Source organism: Heterocephalus glaber, unplaced genomic scaffold (assembly GCF_053883595.1).
Source record: "Heterocephalus glaber isolate CG9 unplaced genomic scaffold, H.glaber_assembly_v1.0 deba00001497, whole genome shotgun sequence".
In the NCBI taxonomy this organism is placed as follows: Eukaryota; Metazoa; Chordata; class Mammalia; order Rodentia; family Bathyergidae; genus Heterocephalus; species Heterocephalus glaber.
Genome location: NW_028258320.1, coordinates 26,850,892 through 26,872,542, shown reverse-complemented (window position 1 = coordinate 26,872,542; position 21,651 = coordinate 26,850,892). Strand labels below are relative to the sequence as shown.

The 21,651-nt window shown below is 38.5% G+C and overlaps 1 protein-coding gene across 20 annotated transcripts in view; it reads right to left on the bottom strand.

The window, feature by feature from the left end:
* Positions 1-21,651, bottom strand: part of Ank3 (ankyrin 3) — a 515,763-nt gene that overhangs the window by 309,779 nt on the left and 184,333 nt on the right. The window contains exon 1 of one of the 20 annotated variants that reach the window (XM_087185524.1): positions 7,006-10,851. The exons of the other annotated variants lie outside the window; for them this stretch is intronic. Coding sequence (XP_087041650.1) covers positions 7,006-7,020 — 15 coding nt within the window. The 5' untranslated portion in view covers positions 7,021-10,851. Of the gene's footprint in view, positions 1-7,005; positions 10,852-21,651 lie in introns of those variants that run through there. 20 annotated transcript variants of the gene reach the window in all.

Genomic DNA, 21,651 nt, shown 5'->3' with positions numbered 1-21,651 from the left:
GACAAGGCAAAGCAGGGAGGATTGCTGCAGGGTTAAATGCCGTTTTAAACAGCCAGCTCACATGCACATCATCTGGCTCTTTCAAGGTAGAGAGGCACAGCTAAGTGTACCCGGAGACACTACTCTTGAGTATGAACCACTAGAAGGGATTGGCAATAATTTTTAGTGGATACAATTGTGTTGACAATGCCTAGTAATGAATGTGAAACAATATGATTTCCTTAAGACACAGCAACTTCAAAAAGCACCAAAACTCAAAGGAACAAAAACTCTAACATGAATCAAAGAAGCAAAAAGTAAATATAATGCATCAAAACTCAGAGTGAAAAAGGCAGTACACCAGGCAAAGGGAATCTGCTTAGAATGTCCTGTCTACATCCTTTTTCCCATACATGTATTAATAGTGTTTGGAATAGATCAGGGCAATTTTCTTAAGCTAACGAAGTATTACCAGCCCACTGGAGCTGAAGGGAGAATTGGTAAAAAGAGAAAACAGAAGCATCCAGATTCTAGACCAATGTAGCTTGGCCAAATGAACACCTAAAACTGATCATTCCAGGTTGCTCACATGATGCAAATGTTTCAAAGAGTGTCATGAAAAGAGTGAATGATTAAAAAGCTTATAATTTGTTGAAAAAATAAGACAATGATTGTCATCGGCTCATGGGGGTCCTTGCTCCAATGATAATGGAAATTAAAACAGCATGAATTTCAAGCAAAAGAGAAAATAAGAGAAAATGAAGCGGGCACAGCTCTGACAAAGATCAAGCTGGTTTCTTAACAAAGGACTACAAAAGACTGTAGGAAAAAGGCCTCAGTCTGAGAAACTAAAGGGGACACAGGTCTGATGTGGTAGATCAGACTGGCCTGTTCAGAAAAGCAAGTGGCTCTCCTTTAAGGATCACCCGAGGTGGCCCTGGCCTCTCAGCTCTGGAGGAACCCCCGTGGCTAGAGGGGCAGTTCTATCCCCAGGTGATTTCTGTGTCTGCTCTCAATCATTTCAGTTACGTGAGTCTCTGCTTCTCCTTAGGCCGAGGTGATCCCTGGTTCAGGACGATGGCTGGAGACTCTAAGCATAGCTCCAAAGGGGTTGGGTATGGAACTGAATGCTGTAAAGGCTGGTAATCCAATTATCTTGTTATCCTCCATCTTGAAAGAGATAGGTCAGGTAAAGTTGGGGGTACTAAAGTTTGTTTTGCTGACTTTTAAAAACATGATTAGCATACCTATATCCAACATTTCAGGGTAACAGAGGATACATAATGAAAGTTAGGCTTTGTTCTACTTTTACTTATCTGTATCTATTGGAACCTATCTGTAGGACCAAGTGACGAATCCACTTTTAAGTCTTGGACTGCCTCAGAAGAAAATGCAGATCATGTTTTGAACAGACTAAGGGGCAGGGGTTTGTCCTTTGCCCTATGGTGGTCTCTGTCTATGTCACGCTGATAACAAACCATGTATCTGAGAAATAAACATTTTCCTAAGGTTATGTCAAATAAGGTCACCACTTTTAATGTGCACAACTCACAAAACCCTAAATAAATGGGGAATAATGTGTGTGTTGGAGAAGGAACAACATAAGAAAGGTAATACAGGGACAGAGTCTATATTTCCAAAAGGTAAAAGACATCTCATCCAATTTTGGGGATCAACTCCTCTGAGAGCAAATCAAATATACAACAACACCACATATTCGCATGCGAAAGAGAAGATATTCCAAGGTATTAAGAACAAACTTTAAACTTCAAGAAAGCATTGATTTATCATCATTTTCCAGCATCATGCATGGTATCTGAAAAACAAACTAAAATATTTGTTGAAAAGAAGTATAGAAAGAAAATGAGAGAAAAGGAAAATGGAATGTGTAGATAAGTAAGGTGTTCTGTATAAAGGACTTAGCTTAATTTTTTTAGCCATGAGGTATTATTCCATATAGAATACACATAAATGGGCTGGGGATTTAGCTCAGTGACTAAATCCACTTGCAGGTACAAGGTCCTGAGTTCCATCCCTGGTACAAAAAAAAAAAAATACACATAGGTTGCTAAATGCTAGTCAAGAAATCAGAAACTAAAGACACATTCTTGTGAAGTTATGGTTCCAAATTTTTTGAAGAGCAAATTCCATTCTAAATTCTATTCATCAAAATTTGACAATATCTGTCACCATTTTCACTGAGCAATTTTCAAATTGTTGTACACTAAATCTCTAAAACAATAAGAGGCAGTTGGTTCCCACAAGCGAAGGCTGAACTATATAATATTAATGAAGTTATATACATTTAGCACTTGTTAGGAACATTTCTTTCCTGGTCGCTTTATGTTTAAAAGATATCTTCTTTTTTGTACAACTGAGAACATATCTATGAAACTTGCAAGCAATGCTTTACTTGAGGAATGTTCTTTAATGAGACAATAGGAAAGCATCAGATATTTTTAGCAGGAAAATTTCCCCACAGTCACCTTGAGGGATTACTGCTGCCTACATTTCATAAGAAGACAGGTCTAGTAGTCAATCAACAAACTCACATGTTGAAAAGTTACTAATTGAAATGATCCTATCTTTGGGGGGGGGCGGTGTACCGGGGGTCGAACTCAGGACCTTGTGCTTGCAAGGCAGGTGGCTGAACCATGAGCTAAATCCCCAGCCCAACAGTTAGTAATCAAAGGAGATAAGACACACAGGGAACCCAAGAGCTGACACTAACCAACAAGACAGTACTAATAATTGATCATTCACTAATCATATATTGCCAAACACACTTGCTAAAACACCTTCCTCATATATTATTCTTTTCAAGTTGTGCCAAACCTTATCGTCCTCCTGGCAATGACAAAACACTTGTGTTTTAGGGCCAAATTTTAAAATCACTGTACTTGAGAATTCTTTGTCAGAAAGCAGCTGCTTTCTTCCCCTTCCTAGCTTTGTGCTAATGACCCCATCAGGAAAGGAAACACAGCTAACACATCTCTTTGCTCCTGGGGAAATCTGAGCCCTTACCCTGCTGTTTCTGCCAGGGGGTCTCTTGTCTGACACGTTGACGGGAAGAAGTGGAGAGGAAGTCACTCAGAATCCAGGGACAGCCATAGCTAACTGACCTTGAGCAAGTAGTATCACTTCAGGGAAGATGAGAATATTTTCTCAGAGTTACAGGGATCAAATGTGATAATATATATTGAAGTCTTTTGTAAACAATAAATCCATATATACCTTCTAAGATTTTGGAACTTTTATGATTTTGCAATTTCCCTTTCCTTCTAGATGTCCCTCTCCAAGCACTGCAGTATCCAATCCTCCATCCAGTGGCCCAATCTGTCCCAGGGTCATTTTTATTCTTCCTATGTGTACCTAATTATACTACTGTGTGAACATTTTATTTTCCCTTCCAGCATGAGGGCATCACCCCCATTCCCAGCATTGTTCCAACAGATTAACAGCATTAAAATTTTCCACCACACTTAAGTTAACTGAGGCAGAAACACCACAAAAGGGAAGTCTTCCGGGAAGACAGGCATTGGAGCTGTCAGGACCCTGGATTCACAGCAGAGGTCTAGGATTTCGATAGACAGCGCACAGTGCCTTACATAACCGTCCCTACCAAATGGGAGCTGGGCCTGACATCTGACAGAAGAGCTGCTCCTAAGAGAGTTTGCTTAAATTTTTCATCAGACTGCCTTTATAAAGATGGAAACAGAATAGTCTCCAAATGAGGGAACAGTTTGCTGAAAAAGAGGAGAATTTACAATTACCTTTTAAACCATTTTCACAGGACTTTATGCTTTCTATGCTTCAAATGCCAAGCAAATGTTTGCCTTTAAAATTAGGGAGAAAGGATGAATTCTCTTTCTAGCCCAAAAAGGAGGCTTTGACATTTACAGTCCTTGGATGGCAATTTCTCAGTCTTAAAAGGTTTTGTCTTTCAGGCAATGGAGCAGCGTGGGCTAACATGACAGTGGGTGCCTGGCTTTGGAGTGACCATCACTTGCACATTGCAAATTGCTCTTTGTTTTCCTTCCCAAGGTGAGAAGTCCGGCCAGGGAGGGGACAGAGGAGGGCAGCAGCTGAATCACCCAGCTGGGAGGCCCTTTGTGCCCTGCTGCAGTGTAGACCTTCCTGGCTTGACCCAACTCCCATGTCCTCGGTGACATTTACGTATGGAAGGTGAGCTTTCCCTTTAACACTGATGCAGCAATTCAAAGAGGATGCAAGGATATCCATCAAGTTCACAAGTTAAGTATTATAAGTCTGTTGATCCCCAATATTAAAATGTTTCAGTCCCTGGTGTTTTCAAAAAAGGGTGGGGGAAGGAAATCTGTATTTCAGATGGTGGGAGCCTGCTGTGAATGCAGATGGAAATTTTATGGCTTGTCTAATGCTTGTCTATTTTAATAAAGAGAATAAATTATGACAGCAGTGCAATTTCATACTCTATTCCTTGTGTGGCAATGATGAAATAAAAGTATGCCCCTACCCCAGCATCTTATCTCTCTACATTATTCAGTTTATTCCAACCCTAAAATTTATTTATCAAGAAGAGCACATTAGCTAATCCCGTCCCCCAAGAGAGAACGGAAGGGCTCTTTGTCTGGTTGCCATGAGATCCAAATGATAGAGTCTCCTATTTCCTGCAGCAGGGCTTGGTCGCAGAGAAGGCACAAGTGTGGGAGGGTTCTATTGCTTCCCCAAAGTCTAGGGGAGGTTGGTGGTCTGCTATTTGGCTTCATGCATGACATTTAGTGATCATTTTTACAAAGTTACAAGTATTGATCCTTTGTTTCACCCAACGCAAAAGTTAACAGAAAGTTAAGATGCAATCACAAAGGGTTGGTGCAATTTTTACCAGAAGTAGTAACTGAAATACAGCCCAATTAAAATACAGCAAAAAAGTAAGTTACAAGAAATTGTTCTCACAGGCTGCAAAGTGACTTGCTCCTCCTTCAGTAACAATTAGAAACTGTAGCTGTTCTCCTGTGCCTGAGAGGCAACACACTGAAGTCCCGCATGGTCCAGTTTTAAATCCTCATTCCTAATCTACACATGTACTTCTGAATGATTCACTAAGGAAGAAAAAAACCGTCCTCAAAGGAAAACACAGTTTTCAAAATCCTTCTTTGACATGTCACTCTGACATGTTACTTCTAAGAATTAACATTAAGATCCAATAGTGGTGCTGAAAATCTTCACCCTGGCTGCTTCCAGGAGAGGAGGGACCCCGGCAGCACTGGACAGCAAAGGGACTTCTCAGGGTGAGGAAAGTTGTGTCTGGTGAAGCAGGTGGGTTAAATGATGCATTTGTCAAAATTGCTGAACAATAGGACCCAGGCATTTTACTACAAGTAAATTATACCTTAATTGAAAAAAAAAAACAACCACCAAAAAACAACTCCCTCAAAACACTAAAAAAAAAGAGTACAATTCTAAGCACAGGGTACAATTCAGAATTTTCTGTACATATAAAGGAAAATAAGCAAATAAAAGGGATGCCTTTGGCTGAACATTTATATGTAAACTGAGATTTCAAGTACCATATTTTACTAGGACATTACCATGTTATGTAAGTAAATATTGCTGAAAATGCAATTAAAAGCTCTACATTAAATTGCAAGTTCAAGCAAAACATTCCAGCCCAGGCATTCCTGCCACATCCACCCTGCTGACACAAGGGACCCTGGGACTTCCCTCCTGACTAAAGTGTGTCCCAGCTGTGGTCTACATTGGGGAAGACTGAATCTGGAAGGCAAAATACATGCGTGCCTTGTTTTGTGATAATTGAACATTATACCTCAAACACAGATACATGAAGACACAGTTGTAATTCGTAATGATTGCTTTAAAATGCTAAGTGCCATCATGTATTTTGAAACTATCCAGGGAACTTTCTGTTAACATAACAACTATTTCTGGTCAGTTTAGATATTTGTTCATCTATTTCTGCTAGAACTAATAACTACAAGTACTGATAAATAACTATCGGGTTAATGAAATTAAAATTACAGGCAAGCATAAATGAACATAAAGTACAAGAAGACATGGAAAATAAGTGAATGTCATAAATTTGGAGATAACAGCATTTCTTGGGTAATTAGGCCTAAAATTTAATATTAAGGCAACACTTTTTGTCAAAGGTTTATGCATGCTTCCCTATAAGTGTTTTATAAAAATGTCAAATGAGTACATTTCATATTTTTGCTAGATTCTTTAAAATGCAGCTTCAAACTTGAAAAAAGGTTTGCAACAAAAATAATGCATTTCAGAAAAAAATTAGTCCATGTGGCTTAGAATTAGTTTGGCAAATTTTCAGAGCATTCATACATCTCATGTGTATTCATGCCCAGTTTTTTTTAAACAAACAGATTTGCAAGAGAAATCTATTCTCTCATTACATTTTTTATAAGACATTTCCTTTTTGATTTTCTAAACTTCTGAAAATTAAAATTTTAGCAACATTAAAACAAATAGAAATAGATCCTATTAAACTGATCAGGTGGAGTTTGTTGCACATGAGTTTTTTCTATTTCTCCATTCTTTAAAAATCACTATAAACATACTACTAACCAAATGGAAGAGTACATAAAAAATAACACTGTTTTAAAGGATTTATCATAAATAAAACCAAGAGAACCTGAATATGGCAGGATAGCTCTTGTCTTGAAGACTGTAATAATCTAAATCTGAGGGGCCTTTTAACAGGCATGTCTAGCATTCATCAGGCTCAGTGAATGACAAGACAAAAATCAATGGTTTCAATGCTTCTCGGAAGAATTCAGTAATTATTTTCCAGGTTTCTCATTCACATTTTCTTGGATATTCTCACTTCAGAATACTGGCATGTGAAATCTAGTACCTAAAACTCATGTTGACCTAAAAGTCTACATAAGGTAATGCTTTTCCCTTTGCAAGATAGTGTGAAGAGTTGACAGGACTAGGAAAAAGTAGAAGACAGTAAGCCAATCCCTCTGCATTTTTTTGTCAACACAGGCATAGCCAGCCTCGGATGCTCACCCCTATATATGGCATGTGGGCTCCTTCCTTTTTCTTCCACCCTACATCCGGTGAGCTGGCAGGCCAAAAAGTACAACTTTTGATGGTTTTCCAGTGTTTTCTATGATGTCTGTCCAAACTTCTGGGTCTTCTGGACCAGCTCCAATCTCCACAGGGCTCTGCCTCATCTCTGTCCTTGTAAACATGTTCCTTCAGAAGTCCTTCAGTGTTCTTTCCACATTTCCTGTATCAACTACAAACTACTTTAATTCTATTAAACTTATATGTCTCCCTTACTAGACCACCAATTCCCAAAGGACTGGAAGCATAATTTTTTTTGTATTCCTAGGACATATAAATATCTACAGAACTGAAATGTTGTAGAATCAAAACAACATATATGTTTCATGTTCCCTCCAATACAATAACTATTTCAAAATTTTGTCCTTTTTAGGCCTTGTTGGCTAATTGTCAAAATAATTTCACATACTTGCTAGTTTCTATGAATTCAGTCCATAAAAGTTAGTTCCTAAGAAGCCAACCTATTAATTGGTTAGTTTAAAATATATGAAAATCAACCTTTCCTACATTTTAACAAGACATAATTTGTTCCTCTCTGGTTTTCAACTGATACTAAAATATATCCATCTGTTTGAATGAATACTTTATGATAAAAAAGGTAAGAGGAAAAAAAACAGAAATAAAGCATAGAAAAGCAAAAGCAAAGTAGGAAAAGAAAAAAGGAACAATGTAGGGCCCATCGTTGGGCCTTAATAATTACTTAGAAAATAACTTCTATGTCTGAGAATTAAGTAATAGGAGATACTACAATGCAGTAGAAAACACAAAAGCCAAAGTATTAAAGGGAGCAAGATTTTCACATTGTGATAAATTTGTGCTTAGTTGCTATTTGGAAATGTTTCTGTGTGGCACAAATTAGTTAAAGGTCTACATTTCAATGTCAAACACAAGATGAATCTAAAAGTTAAATTTGCACACAAAATACAAAGAAAATTCCCATGAAAATGCATCGAATTGGCTCTCAATTTCCTGCTCCCCTAAATAACTGGAAACTTGGCCTCTTTCATCAATGGTGGCAACAGCTCAGGACGTACTTTAATAAGCTGTACTATCCACACATGAAACACTCTTTTCAGTTCTAGTTACCACATGATGGTTAGGAGGGGAACTATGGGGTCTCTTGACTATGCTTTATGAAGTCTGGCTAAAGAAATAGGGAGCATTAAGCCCAGGGAAGCCACAGCACCTACCTATCAGTATCTCTTCAACTATAAAAATAGCTGGCATATGGTTGGACATAACATGGTGCTAGATTTAAGTCTTAAAATAAGAAAGCCTGTCTAACAATGAGAACCACTGAGAAACAGGGACGGTGTTTAGAGGTAAGACCTTTCCACTTACAGGCAATTCATAAACAGTGACTGACAGTTCATAGAGCTGCCATCAAGGCGAGGCAGGCTCCACACAGCCCTGGCTCAGTGACCTCGAATCTCCTTCTACCTCTCAGATTCCTCGACTCTAGAGAATGGAGACTGGGAATTTTCCACGCAACCCTGTCCTTCAAAACAGAAGTATTCGTCCTTTACATAAATACTGTAGGTTCCAATTGTGATCTTTACTGTAGGTCTTCTTCTAAAAGAAATGAAATCATTAGAATGAAGTGACTGAAGTATATAATTTGCAGTCCATGAAAGTCATTACTAATATATTAAATATGGTTTGAGTGATTGGTATAAAAGCAGAGGCATGACATATAGATTTTTAAAAACCTAGTATTCAAATGTAAAACAATATGAAATCATGTTTATTGTCTCAATCATATAAAAGAGAGTAAAATGTGATTCTCTAGAACCTGTAACATTTAAATTATGTAACTTAATAGTGACCCCTATCAAAACACTACTAATAGGACAATGGTAGGCTCCCTCTGGCTAGGCCATAAAAAATGAAACTAGAGTTAAATTGGATAGTGCTGTAGCAACCAGGCTGGGGGGGGGGGGCGTGTGTCTGCAGGAATGAGACAGAAGATTTTAGTGTCCCTCCCTTGCCTACGGTGGGGTGGTTAGCAGGAAGAGACAGCTTTAAAAAGTCAAAGTTGGAAATATTCAAAATAAGAGTAAGACAAGATCAAGGGAAGTGAAGAGTCAAAGATGTAAGAGGAAAGTCAAAAAATGGTCCCAAATAATGAAAACAGGAGTTGTTGCCCAACGCAAATTGCATGTACCTTCTTGTATTAGCCAAGGCATGGTATGTGAAAGGATCCACTGTGCATAAACAATCAAAAGATGATAGAAATTTTAGTAAGAAGCAATGCTCTCTGATGATGCTGGAAATTTTAAAATTGGGAAATGGACTTCTAGGAAGAAAGATGTGACAGCGTGATCACACATGGAAGGGAAAGCTCTCCCAGGGAGCAGAGGTGAAAGGGATGGAGAGGCAGGTGGTGGACACAACTCTCTCCCTTGACACCACCAATTCTAATATGCCAGTCCCTCCTTTTCCACAATTTTATTCTTCATGGTTCCAATTACCTGCTGTTAATGAGGGTCTAGAAATATTAAATGGAAAGTTCCACAAATAAACAATTCATATCTTAAAGGGTGCACATTTTTGAGTGGGGTGATGAAATCTTGTACCACTCTTCTTTGCCCCACTCAAGATGTGAGTCATCTCTGCCCAGCACATCCCCACTGTGTACACCAAACGTTAGTCGCAGTAACCATCTTGGTTATTAGATCAACTGTTATGGTTGTCAGATCAGCTTACATCGAGCAGTGCTTATGTATAAGTAACTTTTATTTTACTTCATGATATCCCCCAGACACAAAAGTAATGGTTCTGAAAAATTTGTTACAGTATACTATCATCATTGTATTTATTATTAGTTGTTGCCAATCTCTTACTGTGCCTAATATATACATTCAACTTTACCAAAAGTAAGTATGTGTACCAAAAAAAATAAGAGTACAATGTGTACTTTCAGATAGCCACTGGGTTCTTGAGACATATCCTCTTGGATAAAAGGGGGGCTACTTTATGCCCTTGGGGAGAAGAGTATGGCCATCCCAAGTTTGTCACAGTAAACCCTTATCATAGGAAATATCTCAGTTTTAGAGAACCCAGTTCAGGTGGACATACTAGACCAGTTGGAAGGCACAGGCATGAAAGACTCTCAAGTGAGCTAATGAAGGCCACAGGAAAAGCACAGGGCTTTGGGCAGAGAGCTCCATTCTCTGTATCATTGTTTAAACAACAAGAGAGCCAGGAGGCTTAGCAGAAGGCCCACTATGAATCTGTGTGGTTTTTGCATAAGGCATGTGTGGTGCAGTAGGAACTTGAGACATGTGACTTTTTTCATCTAGATATCTTTACAGAAAACTGTAATTGAACATAAAATACAAATTTCCTGAGAGATACATACAGTTGCAAAATAATAGCTACGATGAAAGAAATTCCTTCTAGATGGGTAAGCCACTGTTTCATGAAGCTGGGATTGGAGATGAGCCCTAATACTTGGAAGGATCTGGACACGGAGATGAGAGAATGAAGGACTGCAGACAGACCACACAGAGCCAGCAGAGGGGAAGGAGCCCATGCCCCTGGAGTGGTGACATCTCGAGTCATTTGGACCAGAACTAAGGCCAACTTGTGGGCTTAGAGAAATGAACTTGTGAATGGCAGCTCTGGCTTGAGAATAGAAGACCTGGAACATTGTGCTAAAAAGTCACCAGAAAGTCAGGAAGAGAGAAAATGAGAACACCATGAAAAAAAGATGACATGAAATTGTCCTTTGTAGTATTTTCTATAACAAAGAGTGAAATCAAATAAATATAGAAAAATAGATTAATTGAATATACTTTGGTACATTCATGAAGTAAAATGTTATAGATCCATTAAAACTTACAGAAATATATTTATTGAAATAGATGTATGTTTACACATTTTTATTTTTTACATTTATATTTTCGTAAGGAAAAATGACATAGCAGTGTCCTCTCATCCCAATTCATTTTGAAGGGAAAAGAGGGACGAAGCAGGAAGGAAAATACTAAGTAAATACATGCTTAGAAAAACATTTCAAGCAATAACATGCTTGTCTGGGTGCTTTGCCTCTCCTCTATCCTTAGCATTATATTTCTACAGTGGGCATCTGTTATGTACATGGTGAGAATAAAGCAGTTAGAAGAACACAAAGAATGCTCTAGCAAGTTACAAGTAGTCAAGTAGGGAGTAAAAGTGACACAACAGCTATTAACTTGTGACAATAAAATCTTAAAGAAGTCTTCTTTGAATTGACAGTATTTAGCAAGAACCCCATCTGTCTAGGGCTTGCCTGGCTCCCTCTAATGCTCCCTGGGAGTCTGCCTACCTGAGACTGGCTCTGAAGTGCTCTTCTGAAAGTCACTAGAACTCAACTTTTGCTTCTGAGTTTCCTGTAAGTGTTTTTTGCTCTGGGAGCCCAGCAGCAGGTGCTGGGGGAGACTTTCAGTGAGAACTCAGAGGGAAATCTAGGAAGACAGGCTAGGGAAAGGCCTTATCGCTTGGTTCAGAAGATCCACCGAATCCATGGAGATGCCTGCATTGGAGGTCAGGTACTGCTGCAGGAGAAACGGGGGCCACCCTGGGGCACCGAGACCTTTCTAGAACCCGAGGCAGTGTTCCCATACACCACGTTTCTTCCTAACAGAACCAGGGCTCCCATTTTAAATGTCCTTTTTGGAATACTGTATATATCCCCCTCCTTCAACATAAACATACACATACTTATCATTTACTTATTTACCGACTTCCTGCTTGCAATTCATTCAGCAAATTACGTTCTCCACTTTGACAACTCTTCCTAAATATGCTTAGCATTAAACAAGTTCTGATTTCTTCCAAGTGCACCAGGGAAAAATGAAAGGAGTAGGGAAGTGGGAAAATGAATATTTGTTGAATCACCGCACTGTGCGGACAGCTTCAGGTTCAACTTAATTTGGTCTGCATCACAGCTGTGTGGTAGGTGTTATTATGGACAGGACCCAGAGAGGCTTAGTAACTTACTTCAGACTCCACAGAGAAGTAACAGTAACAAAATTCAAGCCCAACCAGAGCTACTACTCAGTCCCCTTCCCTCATTCCCTGGGGCCTCCAAAATAACAGCTTTCCTTTTATTTCAGACATCCCTGAAGCACTTAAAGGAAAAAAAGAAAAAGCAGGCCAGATTAAGCTGTAGAAGCAGACACGGCACAGATCATATTAATAATTTAGGTTCCGCTAAAGCTGAAATGAAGCTCTAGGAAAGCAGGTCAAAGTCAGGAATGCCAAATGAATGTAAGAGTACTCTCCCTTCCTCTGCCACCAACAAAATCCTGACTGATCTGCTACAAAGCAAATAAAAACATGATGCCTATCAGATATCAAATGGATGGCGAGATAATTCTTTTAATCTTATCCCATGGAAAAATCCACTGAAACACGTTACATAAAATCAAATTATAACTGGCCACTGCAGACATGGCTTTTCCATGGGGAGCTTGGAGTAAGCCCAAGATCTGGACTCACACACATCAGAGTGAGAGGAAGCCATGCTTGCTTAGCCATGCAGCATAACAGGGAAACCAAGACCAGGCCTTACATTGGCCAGGTCATAACAGTCGGCAGGGGAAATGCATATGTTAGTGTGTTCCCAGTCACTCTCAAAGATCAATTTCAGATAAGATGGGGCACCTTCAAAACCCCTTTGAAAGGAATCACAGACTGGAATTGAGGCGGATTATTAGGATCATGAATTCTATTGTAATGAAGACAAGTGAATGTGTGAATTTCATATGGCTGGATCCCCAGTATTAATATATTAATTCTATTTGGAATAAATGTGGATGGAATAAATGTGCATAATGAAACCATTTATTTTTAGATAGCACAGAATGACTCCAGCTGAAGAGGCATAGTAAAGCAGGGCTCGTTAACAATGGCCATGCTTCAAAGGAAAGAAATTAATTACATTCAGCATTTTAAACATCAATATGGTTATCTTCCTGTTACTTAAGGGCAGGCAAATGTATTTTGAATGTTGACAGAGCTGAGTAAATACACTCATCATGTTATTGAACCAGGTTGCACAGGCTGAGCCACAGCAGAAAACAGCAGATCCTTACAGAAGAGAGGAGGAAATAGTGGACATTGAGGGATCCAGTGACCTCGAGAGCTATGTTCCTTCCAGCACATCCTGTCCCCTTTATTCCTAACCAGTCAGGTGGCAGATACATGGCTGGGAACTAAGAGACTGGACGTTTTGGGATTTACTAAAAGCAAAATACATTATTCAAAGTTATGGTTTTGACAAATGCTGCTTCCCTACACTGTACATTCACCTAATAATATGATCTTCTTGTACCTGATTGAAAATTGCTCCGTGCTTTGCAATGATACTTAACATTCCTTTGTAGATAAAAACATAAAACTCAAGCCATGCACTGTGATTTTAAAAAACACTTTTAAGCAAGTATCTCCTATATAAAACAAATGACCCACAACACTGATAAAGATAAGAGGCATACACATGACACAAAAACGAATTAGAAAGTTAAACAATAAAAACTAAAAGTAAGAGCTTTCTTTAAGAGCAAGTATCTTATGCGACTAATGAATAAACTACAAGCAGAATAATGAAATTCAAGGTGAAGGGGCTTGAAGTCCAGTGGCCATGGGTTCAAGTTCTACCTCTGCTTTTTTTTTTTTAATTAAAATTCAATTTCTAAGCCTCAATTTGTGCATCAGCAGAACGGGAATAATGCCAGCGTATCCAGAAGACGCATGCAGACATTCACTGAAACAACAGCCTTTGGTGCCTACAAACTGGTTTACTACAAAGGGACCCTAACTGCCCCAGCAGGCTTCCCACGATGTCAGACTGAGGCTTGCTAGCAAAGCCTAAAAGCATTTCATTCTGAATAATGAAATGTTTGAGAATTCCCATTTTTGCTAAGTCCCCTCTCTGAAACTTTTTATTCGTTGTCCTTATCCAGGTAAAAACAAAGATTACTTCAGAAGGCCTATGTCATCTTTTTAGGCCAATGGTAAGAAAAGAATCTGGTAAAACCCATGGCAACTGAATCATAACATGTTGTCTATGTTTTCAGGGGAAGTAACTTCCTGATGTCGGTGTTAATTTCTAACCTTTCCACAAATTGCATTCATCTTCAAAATTTGTTGCTTTTGAGGGCTTAAGATTTTAAAAGTCAGTTTCTTCCACAGTTTTCTCATAAAAATGACAAGTATGACAGAAAGGCTTTGGCAAACGTGGGGGGATGGACTCATTTAAAATACCAACAAGGTCACCTGAAAGGAAATGAAGTTTATCTTAAACATCTTATCTTAAATTAAATTATCTTATCTTAAATTTAAAAAAAATCTGAGGAACATATTGTTTATACTTCTTTACCGTTCGTAAGATTATGGTCCTGCTAAGGTAAGATGGATTTTCGCTAATTACATAATATGAAAGTGATTTTGCGTCAAACTTTAATTTGTTTATTTCACTCAGTAATGTCACCCTTTCACTCACTGGGCCCCATTCTGTACTATTCTGTTGGAGAAAAAGATAAATCATAAGTGTGATTCTTCTAGGGATTTTCTACTGGGAAAAACCCTACCATGGCATTTCATGGTCCAGGAAGGAATGATTCATCTCACAGGGCCCAGTAGCATACTCTGTGAAAACAGTGCTCCCAGAGATAATTTGGGGGCAATTTCAGATGTGCAGAGGTGGGAAAAACACCAGGCTGGAAGCCAGGCTGACCTGGCTTTGAATTCCAACTCTATATTTACTAACTGTGTGACTCTGGAGAAGCTGTTGAAACTTTCAGGGTTTAGCTTTCCTAATCCAAGAAACCAGGACAATAATATCCATGTCATGAGAATTCAATACAGTGGTCAACTTCCAGCACGCAGAAGCTTTCCTGGCCCATCAGGGAGGTCAGTAAGTAAAAGAACAGGTAAATTCTTCTCCACATATGTTTGCTGTTTTGTCTTTCTTTTGAGAATAAAAATCACAGAGTCTATGATGAAAATGTCTAAGGAAAGGTGTCCAGGTTTCTGGCTCAGTGTTTGCATTGGTTTTAGGTGAATGAGAGTTATAGAAGCACACTGATAGTTCCAAGTGGCAGTTATGGAAGGTAACCAATTAGCCAAGAGCGAGGTCATTTGCTGGGTATGACTGAAACAGCTAGAGGCCCCTTAAAGAGCAACCTGAGGAGGCAGGGGAAGGGAAGAGGTGGTAGAGGAAGACCACCAATGGACTACTAAGGGTTCAGAAAACAGACATAAAAAGCATAAGGTTCCAGTGCTCATATTAGTCATTCCTGCCTCAACCTCCAACTATCCTGAAACTATCACAACATCTGTGCTGTGGCTATTTTACCTAGAGGGTATGATAAATTCATTGCTGATGAATTATATATGTGTGTATATATATACCACATATCCTCTCGATACACTAGTAACACTTTGCTTTTTCTAAAAGATCACAATTTGTTTTTTGAGACAGGGTCTCACTATGTAGCCCAGGCTGGGCTTGAACTCATGGCGATCCTGCTACCTCTCAGCCTCCCAAATGCTGGAATTACAAGTGTGCACCACCACGCCAGGCAAAGATCATAATATATAAACTATACATTCAGCCCAAAGAAGTACTTTTACCCCAATAAATATTTCAACTTTATGTTTGATCTGTAAAACAATATTCATTTTTTAAAAGAATCTTTTGATATTTCCTCTATCTGTGCATATGTTTCTAAAGCTTCTTTTCATGTCTGCCCAGGCAATCATTTGAATAGTGAGAGATAATAACAGTGTTAATAACAGTGTTAATAAATGGAAAATGTAGTTAACATATGAGTCTTCGAGAATATGTCTCAAAATGATGGATTTAATACTCAGAGGGCTAAGAAAGAGATTGCAAAGAGCTAAACCACACAACTCAATGGTTATATGGTGATAGTCAACTATTAGTAAAATTTTACATAATGAATCATTTCAGCAAATGATTTTCTGCATGCTACATTCCCTCATTTTCTTAGTTTCTGTGCTTCTTCCTTAGCTATAGTCACTCAATTACTTTTGAGAGCACAATGCCATAGAAGAGGAAGCTAGAAACCCTTTCTAACCACTCCCTTTATGCCAGGAACCTGGCAAAATGCATTTATTTATAGTATCTCTACTAAAAAAATTAATATCACTGTTTGATCAGTATATGGAAACTGAGGCCCAAAGAAATTAAGTACAAAGCACACAGCTAATCAATAGCTGCTTTAATATGAATTCCTAACTAGCCCACTATCACAAATTATAATACTTACCCCTGTCTCCACATTTCTTTATTGTGTACCTACTATATTAATGCTTTCACCTCTCTAGTAAAATTTACTGTGTTTACATACCTTCTTGAACTGTGCAAATTTCTTTTTCTTTTTTTTGGTACTGGGGATTGAACTCAGGACCTTGTGCTTGCAAGGCAGGTGCCACTGAGCTAAATCCTGGGCCCTAACTCTGTAGATTTCTTATAAAATATTATTTCATTAGGATAAATAATACTGTTTGTATTATTAAAGGCACAAGATTTTAGGAGGCATCTACATGTAGATTACAGATATTTCAGTTTCTCTGACTTTCGGTACCTAGAAAATCTTGAACTTCCTTCCACTCCTCCAATGGCCTTGTTCCCTTTCACAATTTCTACCATATGGCTCCTATATCTTCCCCCTCCAATGATAGCAGTAGGGGAATTTTGTTCTGCCAAATAGCAGGCTTTAGACCTGCACATATGAATGGTAGTCTTCGTTCAACCTATTCTAGCGGGCTTCATTTAAGTTTTAAGAGAACCAAGAATATGACTCTAATTAGTCAGAGGGTTGTCAATGACTGGGAAATAATACACTAGGACCAGTGAAATCTAAATGGAGACTATACATGTTATAAGCAGATCCTGTACGAGACAATGTTGGTCACTCTGGGTCCCCAACAGCACAATGTTGAGTGAATAGGATCAGCACCAGCAAATGAAATCTGACTTACGTGTCAATGATTCAAACTCAATTTCCATTGCTGTCCTCGCAACTCTAATTATAATTTATAAAGACGAAAACACCAATTGGGGCAAAACTATAGGAGACTGCTTGTTTTCAAATGTTATTTTTCTATAAAAAGATTTCTTTGGGATAAAATTTGAATACTGTAACCAAGGGTATAAGATTGTATTTAGACAATGTCCTTTAATATTTAACCTATATGTCAATCAATACATGTTACGTCAACAGTTTTTTTAGTAACTGCATTCCACTTACAACTATTTAAAATTTGTAAGTGGATTCACAAGTAAAATGGCTTATACAATTTATAGAAATTGCAGTTAAATTTCAATGATTAATAAAAATCCAAGTATGAAATAATTGAACTTTCAACATCTCAAAAGTGATTATTCTTCTTTTGACATGCGAATTCACCTTGGACATCCAGTAATAAGAAACTTCCTTAAGAAAACCTATCCTGGGGCCAGGGATTTAGCTCAGTGGTTCTGCCACCTGCCCTGCAAGCGGAAGGACCAGAGTTCAATCCCCGGTACCAAAAAAAAAAAAAAAAAACCAAAAAACAAAGAAAACCTCTCCTATAAAGGTTTAGATGGCCCAAACAAGGGACTGAGAAACACCAGGACAACCTTGGTTTGAAGTCCAACTATTTCTGTGACCTGAGGCAGGTTGCATAACAAAGCTAAACTTTGGTTCACGCTTCTGTACAGGGGATTAACACTATGTCATTATAGTGTTGACATAGATACAAAGAAAACAGACTCAAAGGCCCTTCATACATAAGAGATCCAACAAAACAATATTTAGTTTTTCTTTGTCTTTTACCCCATCTTTTCAGAGCAATATGAGAAGAATCTAAGGAAAGCAGGATGGCCAGGCAGGTTCCTCCTGTGTATTACCAGCACCTACACAGTGACAGGCACGATCTAAGTGTACACCAAATTTTTATTAAATGAATAGATGCAGGAAAATATGATATGATTAATATATACCTTTAGAATAATCTAACTAGAAAGAAAATAAACCTCTGTCAAATGCTCTTTTTCTCCAAATGGACCTATGTAAAGCTACCACTTTTTTATATTGAGATTCAATAAAACAAAATACAGAGAGAAATATATCTTCTTGCCAAAGGAAAATTAAGAGATTGACAAGATTATGGGGCTGCAGAGTAATGAAGAAATAGTTATCAATAACTGGAGTATAGAAGTGACAAAGCTACTTAGAAATTTCAAAATATATTCAGATATTAATAAACATATAATTTATACTAACATAATCTTGCAGTGCTCATAATGGTAGTTGATCAAGAGCAGGAAAGTGTTAATAAGTATTGTTAAAGAACAGATGATAAGATTTATCAAGAAAATTATGTACCATGATAGTAATAACGAACATAAAAAAAATCAATCAGCTGACAAATTTTACTTAATATCATCCTTGCTTCTAAATAATCAAAGATGAGATGTCAAAGAACAAAGTTTTGCCACCTCCCACCAAGAGTGAGCCCAGCCTTCTACCCATCCTCTTCTGAATGTGGAAGGTGTGGAGATAAGATGCAGCCAGACGTCCACCTAAGGAGCTCACCTGCCAAGCTTCTGGGAATTAAGTTGGCATGATCCTTGAAGACTTGGGATAAAAATAACCCATTTACTCTTCTATTCATTATCTTTTCATTCTGAACAAAGAGGACAACAATTATTAACACTATACAGCTCTTATCTTGTGTCAAGTCCTGTTCTAAAACCAAACCACTGAAATCTGCTTAAAACCTTATGACCATGTGCATATTATCATTTTTTGCTAGTGAAGAGACTAAGGCACTGAGAGGTTAAATCACTTCTCCAAGGCCACACAGCCAAAGTGATAGAACCAGTATCTGCTCTCAGAAGATCTTACTCTAAATCTAAGCTTTGGTTAACATTTGCTAACTCTTAATCTTTACACAAGACTACCTCTTATCCATCCATCCATCCATCCATCCATCCAACCCCCAACAAGCCCTATTTTTGTTGGAGCAAATAATTATGATACTATCTATGGCTTACAGCAGCTCCTGGGTGAGCCACACATGTGAATCTCATTGTAATACAGAATATTAAGTGTGCTCATAAGGAGACCAGGCTTTGAAAAACTTAAAGCCCATATACTAAATTGAGCAGGAAATAACGCAAGTTCCTTTCAGGGCTGAAACAGTTGTGAGCTTCAGAAGTCCAAGTGCTGCAGTACAAAACCTCCCTGCCTGGCACCTTACCCCATAGCCATGGATGATGGGGAAGTATGAGGAAGGCCTATGACATGTCAGGGAGCACCAAGCATCTACAGCAAGAAGTGCCATTATCCTTCCTGTCTTCTTAAGTCTGTTTCTTGAGGCTGGGGTTGTTTCATGACAATAAATTCAGTGGGGAAATGCAGATTCTAAAGACACAGGACCCAAGGTTAAGTCTAGGTCCATCACTTATTAACAGTAGGAATTCAGGCAAATTATTTCAAGTCTTAGTTTTATCTAGCAAAAATAATACCTGTATTATAGAGAAAAGACAGAGAGAAAAAGAGATTAATAATCCCTGGGACTCTCTTTACACATTGCCTGACATACTAACAAGTACCTAGCACACTGCTGTGTTCTCATTACACCAATGTATCTTTAAGGATTTGAAGTCCTGGTGTTGGTAATTTTTATTTATATCTTCAAAAATATATTTTTTAAATAAAGAAGGCAAAACATTAAAATCTACTAGGGAAGGTAAGAAAAATACCACAATACTGGTTTACTTAGAGACATGCTACCTATTAAAGATTCAGATTCTGAATAACAGACTCTCATTGACAAGATTTTAAGAAACAAGCCTACTTTCACGTACTGTATAGCTGTGAAATTAACTATAATACTATATACTGCCTATGCATGGTCAAGAATACAAGCTAGAGACACTACCCAAATTAGAATCCCATCTCTACCAATGACTACTGTGGGACAGCCAACTTAATGGATTGTGACTCAGTTTCTTCATCTACAAAATGGGAATAAAAATAGCTTATCAGTAAGGTTATTGTGAAAATTAAATAAGCTTCCATCTATTAAACAATGTAGAGTCCTATCTAGTATATAAGAAATGGTCGACAAATGTCCTAGGAAAAAAGACAGGAATTCAGGAAATGCAATTCTTCATCTTCCCCTTCAAGCCAGGAACTTGGCAGCTTCCCTAGAATCTGATCTCTCCTTCTCACTTCCTACTTACAATCCCTCTCCAAGTTTTACTGAGTCTTCCCTTAAATATCTTTTGTATGCTACACCCCCCCTCCAGTGGCAGAGTCTCCCCCAGTTCAGGCTCTCAGCATCTCATGCCTGAATCACCATCAGAGCTCCCTGACTGCTCTCTCTGCTGCTGTCTACAGCACTGTAAGTGAAGGATGGCTCCAAATCACAGAGCGAGTCACAGTCCACTGTGACAACCACCACCAGCAAAGTCTCTCCTCTCCCTCTGAGTAGGGTAATTACCAAACCCTAAAAGATGGTACACAAGGGTCTTCAAGCTCTGGCCCCTGTTGACTTTTCCTGTTATACACTCAGGTCCATTTTGCTGTAGGCATCCCAAAATACCGTTTCCCACATATCCTAATGGGCTCTCCTACTTCCATCACTTTGGGCATGGCATTCCTGTCCTTCTTCCTGTCTATCTCCAACTCCTCTTCAAGGCTCAACCTCCCTGGACTCTTCCAGGAGCCCATTCCAGTCAACTGGGGGTCTCTTTGAGAGCTCCTGCAGCTGCCTCTTCACACCTTGTGTAGGACGGTTAGTGGTGCTCTAGAGTTTCTCCCTACCTCTGTTGGGGGCCACAATACTGTTGTCACAATTCTTTGTCTAGTTTTGTCACTGATATTTGATGCAATGCCTGATTCATGGAAGTCACTCAGTAAATGGTTGCTAATGAATGCAAGAATGAAGAAACGAATATTCCTGCTTTGTCACTGGTTATGACTCTGACATCAATAATCACAAATATTATTAATCATTAAACTAATTAATCACTTTTTCCCAGTCCCTAGAACTGTGTATATATGTTTGTGTATATGTGTGTGTGTGTGTGTGTGTGTGTGTATATATATATATGAGAGAAAGAAACCCATAATGCTTCCTTTAGAATATAAAGGAATATAAATTTCCTTAGTTACCTTAAAGTTATTTTTGATGATATAGCAAATATTTATGAACATATATTCATATGCTAAAATCTCTTTTGTTGGGTCAATTCTTCTAATATTCTTTACTACTGAAATGTGTTTTACAGCTTATAAAAGAGAGGGAAAAACATACGGGTAACATGGTACCAGAAACTACTGGCAACTAGAGACATACAGGAACAGCAACCTGTACCCAAGAAGGATGTTAGTGACTTCAAACCCTCATTGTTCGGGGTAGGGTCGGCCACCTACTTACAGAGGCCTGTGGGCCAGGGATCCTGCTGGGGCAGAGGATACAAAGTTCTTCCCTGTAAGTTGTGTAGGACAGGGACCCAGTGTCAACCAACCAAAGGCACTCTGGCCATGCTGCCCATCAGGAGAGGATTGGAAGGAG